General features: G+C 38.4%; 3 protein-coding genes across 3 annotated transcripts in view; all 3 read left to right on the top strand.

Moving 5' to 3' along the window:
• Window positions 1–192: 192 nt before the first annotated feature.
• On the top strand, window positions 193–1059 carry LOC108166558 (G-protein coupled receptor 15-like). The gene has a single exon (XM_017306534.1). The coding sequence runs from the start codon at window positions 193–195 to the stop codon at window positions 1057–1059; it is 867 nt and encodes a 288-aa protein (XP_017162023.1).
• A 3804-nt stretch (window positions 1060–4863) lies between these two features.
• LOC108166553 (mu-type opioid receptor-like) lies at window positions 4864–7447 on the top strand. Its single transcript, XM_017306502.1, has 2 exons — window positions 4864–5752; window positions 5900–7447. The coding sequence occupies exons 1-2, from the start codon at window positions 4890–4892 to the stop codon at window positions 5922–5924; spliced, it is 888 nt and encodes a 295-aa protein (XP_017161991.1). The 5' UTR covers window positions 4864–4889; the 3' UTR covers window positions 5925–7447.
• Window positions 7448–7475: 28 nt separating this feature from the next.
• The window catches only part of LOC108166557 (uncharacterized), a 6586-nt gene continuing 5162 nt past the window's right edge, over window positions 7476–8899 (top strand). The window contains exon 1 of the mRNA XM_017306533.1: window positions 7476–8892. Coding sequence (XP_017162022.1) covers window positions 8671–8892 — 222 coding nt within the window. The 5' untranslated portion in view covers window positions 7476–8670. The remainder of the gene's footprint in view (window positions 8893–8899) is intronic.

Here is an 8899-nt window from a genome sequence, read left to right as displayed (position 1 = left end):
ATCTATCTATCTATCTATCTATCTATCTATCTATCTATCTATCTATCTATCTATCTATCTATCTATCTATCTATCTATCTATCTATCTATCTATCATGAATCCCTTCCTCTCTGGAGGTTTGTCTCATTCCTAACCAACACTGTCCAGCCTATAAAAAGCGGTGAAAGCTGCTTCTTTCCTGGAGCTCCAGGATGCTCCTCAACAGCACCGTCCCTCTGTCGGTGGGCTTTGACCGCCCAGAGGACTTTCTCGTTTTCATCTTCCACATCCTGTTCGCCACCGCCGCCGTGCTGGTGGCCGGCTCGGTAGTCATCGCGATCCTATCCAACCGGTCCCTGCGAGGCCAAAACCGATTCATCTTCATGCTTAACACCAGCATCAGTGACACTCTGACCGGCTTCTCGGTCTACTACCTCGGCCTCTTCGACGTCCAAGAGGGCTACCCCTCCAGGAACGGAACCTTCTACATTTTGCCGTCATTCCTCGGTGTTAATGTCCTCACCTTCCTTTTCGCTCAGTTTGACCGCTACTTTGCCGTGTGCCACCCTTTCTTTTACAACCGTTACATAACAAGGCCTGCTGTCATTTCAGTTTGCGGGTTCTGCTGGGTCTACACCTACTCGATCCTGACGGCGCAGAACTTGGTGCCCATCTCAAAGGCGGCTCAGATGAACGCGTTCGGTGTGATGACCCTGCAGGTCATAGTTCTCATTAAGGTGCTCATGACGGTCAAACTGTACGTCATAGCCAGGAGCCAGCTGGTGAGAGAGGCGCCCAGCGCGGACAGGAACAGCAAGAAGGAGTCTCTGCGCATCATTGTGTTTGTGGTCATATGTTTCCTGGCTCTGTGGAGCCCGTCCTTTGTTAACATCATTGTCCGGCAGCTGACTGGGAAGGGGCTCAGGTTCAGGAATGAAGCCACCAACCTTTTTGCCACCATGGCGCGGATGAACGCGCTGGTCACTCCGGCCGTGTATCTGTGGGGGAGCCCGGCGCTGCGGGGGGCGGTATGGAGAACCGTGTGGCAGAAGGTCTGCCCCTGGAGGAAGGGGAGGTAATGAGCGTTTACATCAACATATGTTTTTATCTTATGTGTGAGACGTAAATCTAACACAGTGCATGCTCTCTTACAGAGTGGCCTTTAATATGACCGGAGTGACCTTTAATGAAGCACCTTCATCATCAAAGCTATAATAAAGAAGATATACTTCCCTGCAAGTATTTAATCACCTACAAATTAACACGACTTCCCTAAAAATGCATTTTTTATGCCTCTCGATGGACTGTATGAAACGAAAAGCACAAGGCAACGCTCAAAATGTTTGCTAGTAAATAATATGGATTTTTAAATGTGATTGTGTTGTTTTAAAGTGCAAAAACAGTCAAAAATCAGTTTCCCGTTCTGCTGTGACATGTTTACTCATTTACCAACTTAATATCCAGTTGGATCTAAGTTGAATATATTTTGCAAAAAGTTCAAGAAACGCTTTTGAAATATTTAATTTTGACAAATTGCTGTCCCGTTCGTTTTGTTGAACTAATTTATTTATTTATTTAGTTTTGTTAATTTGGTTACGTTAAAAACGAACTAATTGTGGATTCCCAATGTGAACGAACATGTTTAAATCTGGCAAAAAACTTTAAACTATACCCAAGCATTTTGATTACTGTAAGCATATTTAACGGACGTGCCGACAGACAGTGCCGGTAAAAGCAGACATCTATTGAAATAAGAAATTACAATTTGTACAAAGTGAAACATTGATTCAAACTTACGCGCCTTCTCGTAATACGCGCCGGTTGGATCAAAATGTCCAGTTTTGATCCAACTGAACACTGAAAATGTGCAGAAAATGACCAAAAAACACAAAACTTTACGCACCAGATTATTTGTCAGTTGTGTATGGTTCGTATTAAATGATCATAAGAAAATAACAAAATGAAGACATATTGGTATCTGATGTTTCAATGCAACTCTCAATTACTGCTACTTCACATGCTGCACTGAGAAAATAAAATAACTAGCAGAAAGCGGAGAAAATCCGCTTATAAGAGCACATAACTTCATTCGAAAACTCAGTTTTGTCTTAGAAGTTTGTTTAATAAACTTTGTTTAATAAGCGACACCCAACCAAAATTGTTGGGTGTCGGATAATGTGGTGTACAAAAAATAGCTGATTCATTCCCGTCTGAAGGTTCAGCACCTCGGATAGCTCCTGGACTCCTTCCACCTGCTTGAAGACCTTGAATAATTTTAAGTTAGCTTAGCATACACTGAAAAAATACATTTATCTGTTGAGTTTGGTTGTTAAAGTGAAAACATCGGCACCCTTTCGGTATTAGATTCTTGTTGTTGTCACGGATCAACTGTTAAAATACCTTACATTAGTTTAAATCAGCATAATACAGGTTATTATGCTGGGACAACGAAATCTGTTTTTGTCTTTCCCACTCCTATTGGGGATGATGGGGTGATGTGCAGCATTATTATCTTTTATTTATTTATTTTTTAACATTTTACATGTTCACCAACACGTTTAGTGTTGCACACATCCCCCCATGTATTTCCTGTGTCGCCATCAAAGCTTATGGAGAACAGCAGACAAAGTGTCGTGTGGTTTTCTTTTGATTTCTTCTTTCCAGGTGTGTGTTCCTGTGATTTGTTTTCTGAATGGTGAAACATTTACATGCTTTGGTTCTGTTTCCTGTCTCATAAAAAACTCTCATTTTCAATATTTAATCCTTGTTTTTTTTATTATTTATTTTCTTTAATGAAACTCATAACCTGGATGATTTCTACTGTCATATGACTCACCAACAGCTTTTTGTTTCTGAAACTGACCCAACTGCTGCAAGTCCTTCCCACTCCCGCACTATTTTTCCAATTTCCTTTCATATTGTGTTTATAGCTGGATGTTGTCAAGCTCAACATGTTCATTAGGTGGCGGTGAAGCATCATTTTTTTTCAAGTCTAATTTGGAAAAATGCCCCACTTGTTGTGGTCCACCACTTTGACATTTCTCCAACCTTCTTATATAGGATATAATTGGTGTTCACGATTCAACAAGCAACTTTTCCTGGATCTCAGGAAGAGTGGCTATTATCAAGGCAATGGATAATGGCAATTTAAATAAATAAACAAACAAACATTAAGGAGGAGATTGGTAAAAATGCTCTTAATTCAAATGTTCCAGTATTTTGTCAATTAATAGAAAAAGAAAAGTCAATTTTACATTTGCCACATGTTTTTGATGATAATTAAGCCTGTTTGTTAAATATTCTGTTCATTTATGAGACAAAGTGGGACTTCTTGTTAGGGCTAAATTCATAATAGTGATCATAATAGTGGTGGTTATGTTTTTCCTGCTCTTCTGGGGCCCAAGCATGTCCTACACCATCCTGTCATCACTGACTGGAAAGTACATTAGTTTTAAGAACGATGCACTCAATCCTCTTAAAATCCTGTCCAGGAGCAATGCGCTTTGCACTCCGTGTCTTTACCTGTGGGCGAGTCCCGCCCAGCGAGCAGCGGCATGGAAAACTGTTTGGAGCAAAATCTGCAAAAACCGAAAATGGTTTGTTGGCCACTTAATTTTGAAACCTAATAATTTAGATTTATTTTAAGGAGACAACACACACACAAAATACTTCACTAATTCTTACCCTTTTCTCTTTTAGGTTTACTAAGATCTTGAATGTCACTTCCACATAGGTTAGTTTCTTGTTTTAAATTGCATACTTTTGTCGAAATTGGATTGCTCTGGTGAATGGTATATTTTTGTCATTGGAAGTATTAACTATTTTGATTCACTGATGTTGAATGTTTAGTTTGTTTTTTCCCTTGTGCTCTATGTCTTGAAAGGTGTCCTATAAATCAAAAATTGCTTACTTTCAAAAAGTCAGGTCATGAAAACAAAGTGAAGGAAACTTTGGACATAGCAATAGGTCCAGTGATGACGACGTTTGCCCTATTTATTTATTTATTTATTTATTTATTTATTTATTTATTTATTTATTTATTTATTTATTTATTTGTTTAAAACAATCTCTATGGCAACTGTTGCCTACAGAAAATTTGATTTTTACTACCAATCAAAAACAAAACAATAAACGAACATTTCGTACCATCAGAGCCTATTTAACCATTTTTTCTTTGATAAATTGTGTTATAAAGCTATGTTTATATCATGATTAAGCACATTTATTTCTGTTAGCTAATTATTTTTAATAAATCATGGGAAATAATTGCCATAATAGTGCTTTTCAAACTCTGAAAACTCACTGATACGCCTGAGTGTAAGGAGCTGTTCAACACAGTAGTACAGTAGTTTGATTTATAGACGGCCAATAAAGACGCTATAATAACGATTGTCTTCCAAATATTCTTTTGATTTTATTGCATGAATTAAAAAATAAACATGTTTGATCAAATGAGACTCCAGCCCGAACTCCGCATAATAATTGTGCACATCCTGTCGTTTTGAAAACCGAATAACATTGGCCTCATCCAGCTTTCAAAGCCTTGAAACACGAAACACAAAACCAACCGATAAGAGGCCCAAACACCGGTTGTCATCACAGCCACATTATCCGCATTTTCAGCACCTTGGACAGCAACCTAGTCATGGATTTATCAAGATTATTTTCATCCAAAACTAAGAAAGTTACAATACAATTACACCATCAGTTACAGTTACACCATAACTTATCATAACATGAGTTATGATAAGTTATGGGAGGGGAATGAAGGGTCATCAAAACTCCGTCCAATCCATTAACACCAGTATGTAGAGGATTCATTCTATGTGGAACAAAGTCTTTAAAACAGACTGGATGTTTTGTTTCGGTGGCAGACCGTCCTGTCCTGCTTCCACTGCACCTTCCCATCATGTCCACCAACTTCACTTTGGTTCCTCTGTGTGTTGACTTTACCTCTCCAGGAGACTATTTTCTCTTCGTTTTCCACGTCATGTCGGGGATCAGCACTGTGCTCGTAGCGGGCTCTGTGGTGTGCGGCATCATTTCCACCCGGGCTCTTTTAGTGCAGCACCGCTTTATATTTATGCTGAACACCAGCATTTCTGACACGCTGACAGGCTGTGGCATTTTCTATCAGTTTCTTTTCGATGTGAGGGAGGACTATCCTTCCAAAAACGGGACGTTTTATATTTTGCCCTCTCTACTGGGGGTTAATATCATGACGTTTTTATTCGCGCAGTTTGATCGGTATTTTGCTGTTTGCCATCCGTTCTTTTACGCTCGTTTTATCTCCACAAAAGTTGTCGTCTGTGTGACCATTTATAGTTGGGTGCATGTTTACGGCCTTTTGGCCATCCAGCGCATGGTCCCATTGTCGAAAGCTTTGGACATTGCAGTTTATAGCAGAATAAGCATCTTTGTAATTATTATCTCCAAAGTGTCAATGACTATTAAGCTTCTTTTCGTGGTCAGATTCCAGCTTCTCCGGGAGCCTCCAGGCCCGGAGAGAGACAGTAAGAAAGAGTCTCTGTTGATCATAATAGTGGTGGTTGTGTTTTTCCTGCTCTTCTGGGGCCCCAGCATGTCCTATACGATTCTGTCATCGCTGACTGGGAAGCACGTTACTTTTAAAAACGATGCAAACAATCCAATGAAAATCCTGTCCAGGAGCAACGCGCTTTGCACTCCGTGTCTTTACCTGTGGGCGAGTCCCGCGCTCCGAGCGGCCGCGTGGAAAAGTGTGTGGAGGAAAATCTGCAAACCACGAAMATGGTTGGTTGGTCATTAGGTTTTAAAAGTTAACACTTTAGACTTGCATCCAGGAAACAGACAAGACACAACACGTCAAAACCTTTGTCGGTGTAAAGCGGAAGAAAAACCATTTGATTCAACTTATGCTTGCACTTTTCTTTTTTTTAGGTCTATTAAGGTTTCGAAGGTTTGAGCTTTCGGACTTCCACACAGGTTTGTAGTTTCTCATTTTAAATTCATGTCTGTTGAAATATATATTTGTATAGTTATTATTTTATGCCAACCTTTACGTGACAACAACGGACTTTACAAACTTTCACCCAACATCATTGAAGCTTTCTTTTAGTCCCTTTGTCTTGTAGTTGAAATTATTCTGCTGCATACATGCATATTTATAAAATTATGGCAAAAATGATCGTTGTTTAAAAATAATACTTGCTCTACTGCAAAGATGAACCACAAACAGGTAGAAGGCAAGGAAAAACAGACATCAATACTTGAAGGGTAGTAAATCTATACTTTCAGATTTACCTGAAAAAAGAATAAAGAAAGTTAAATAAAGGCCCTAGAATGAATTTGCTGCAAAAGAAAGGGAAGGTTTTTTGCAGTATTTTTTATTGTTCCCTTCGTTTGTTTATCTTTAATTAAATTGTGCAACATTTGAAGGAAACTGGTTGAAGAAAGTTACTTATTCCAAGCCTGCGCTCTCTGCCGTTTCCAAACATTTCATTGTAATGAACTCTTGTTTAGTGTTGTATGTCTTGAACTGATCGAATCTGAAGAAACAAGATATATGAAATTAACATTTTTGTTATTTATTTATTTTTTTTAATTAACAGGAACTTTGTTAATCTGTGGGAGATCCACATACAACCACAACTATCTGTTTCCTCTTCTTCACCGGTTTGGTCACAAGTCGCTAAATTGTCCTCTAAATCTGCAACCATCATTTGTTCCAAATCAGGTCTTTCATTCACAAGCAGCACACACAAGCTGATTCCACAAGTTTCCAGTTTTCAGGTTGGAGGTCAAGACCGCCGGGAGGCCATTCCATCTCTTCTCAAATTCTGGACGTAGTCTGTTATAGATCCTGATCTACAAAGGCATCTTGAATGGAGTTTGGCCATACAGAGTTACCACTCATCAGAATCTCTTCTCAGTATCTGAATAGAAACTGCCTCTAATGATGACAAGCCCTGTTTTGTCCAGAATAATATATGTCGTCCACCAGCATCACCCTGAATCCAGCAAAAGTTATTTAGCATTGAGGTCGTTGCAAGTTTTCAATGAAACTATCCCTGTGGCTCTACTTATAAGTGCAATGTTTTTTTTCCCTACAAATGTTGCCCCTTTTAACATTTGTACATGTTTTATTTGCTACGACATTAAAAAAATTAATCTCTCTCCTCCAGGGATGACATTACATGTAAATCAATCTTCTTTATATACAAATGCTAGATGAGTTCAATGTAGGCATTTTTGAAAAATAATAATAATAATGAACTAATCTGAAAACATTTTTTATTTGAAATTTGAGCAAAGTCATGTCTTAGTATACTTCTCTCCAGGAACATCCTAGTAAACAGTAAATATTTCTGTATTTTTGACTATTCTAACGCTCACACATTTCCAGTGTTTGAAACACTAATAACTCTTGGTTTTAATAGACAAAGACCCCTTTGTATTTCTATTAAAACACAGTTTATATATATATATAAGAATTATTCAGTTAATAATAAAACCAGCAGTGGGAAATCAAACCAAACTTTATTAATCTTACCGCCCTCTAGTGGAAGCTTTTTACTTCCACTTGCGTGTTTCTCACTACAACAACAAAACCTTTAAGACGCATTCTAAGCACAAATAAACACCTAGATTTCACAAATATGCCCGTATATGGGAAACTGAAGCTTAAAAACTTTAAAATTCAGTACAATAATCATCATCGACTTTATTAAAGACTCAAATATGTCCATCTCAGGGGAAAAATAAATAATAATAGTAATGTATTGTTCCTTCTCTATTTTAAATGTTCCTATTTTATCCCCACTCTACAGAGCTGTCCTGTATGTCAAAATATTATTATTTTGGGGGCTTTGGCTGTTGGTTAATTATTAAATTGTCAAGCCATTAGGAAAAAACAGGTGTATTATTTTTTATCAAATACAGTTTAAGGCATTTCTATTGTTTTCTTTTTTTATTTGTTTGTTTTTGTCTAAATAAAATTGTTTATCAGCCAAATATCAACGAAGTTCAGACGAGCTTTTTCTTGTGCTGCATTTCTAGTGTTTAATTTAAATTCAAACACTTGAATTCAAGTGTTTGAATTATATACAAGGCCTTGAACCTCAATACAAGAGCAAGTGGACAGTCAAAACCATCCAGAACTTTATCACAGACACATCTGCTATGTTCCTTGGTCTTTGTGATGCAGTGTGTTTTCTAAGGTTCTTGAGTTAACCTCTGTATGGTGGCTCATAGGGGTCAACAAAATGTAAAAGCCACAATAAAAGTCACAACACAAAAAAGTTACGACAGATTCAAAAGCCACAACTCAAAACCAAATGCGCAACAGAACACCAAAGGTTACAACACTCCAAAGTCAAAGCACAGCATCAATAAAAACAACACCACACCAAAACCCACAACAAAACTAAAGGTACATAAAACACCAAAAGCCACAACGCATCAACAGAATCCACTTTTCTACTTGTAACTTGTAAAAGTTGTTTCACTTTTCATTATGTGTAACTTTGTGTTGATCTATTACACAATAATAAAACATTTTAGCACAATGCAATGGAAATTGTGGATGTGACAAAAAATACTTTTGCAGGATACGGTACATCAAGAGAGAATTGAGTTAAACTCCGAGGAGTTCATCTCCAGTGACTTTCCAGAACATAAATAGTGATGTCTGTGGCTGAGCTTCATTAACGATGCTCCTGTCCAACATGACAGACTCTGCAGCAGCAGTAGTTCCTCTCTCTGTGGACTTCAGCAGACCTGAGCACTACTTCATCTTCATCTTCCAGATTTTGTTCGCCACCACCACCGTCCTGGTTGCAGGGACGGTGGTGATCGGGATCTCGGCCACCAGAGCGCTCCGCCTTCAGAACCGCTTCATTTTCATGCTGAACACCAGCATCTGTGACACTCTGGTGGGCT

The sequence above is a fragment of the Poecilia reticulata genome, linkage group LG9, assembly GCF_000633615.1.
Source record: "Poecilia reticulata strain Guanapo linkage group LG9, Guppy_female_1.0+MT, whole genome shotgun sequence".
In the NCBI taxonomy this organism is placed as follows: Eukaryota; Metazoa; Chordata; class Actinopteri; order Cyprinodontiformes; family Poeciliidae; genus Poecilia; species Poecilia reticulata.
Note: the sequence above shows the minus strand (reverse complement) of the source record. Positions and strands in the feature narration are given on the sequence as shown.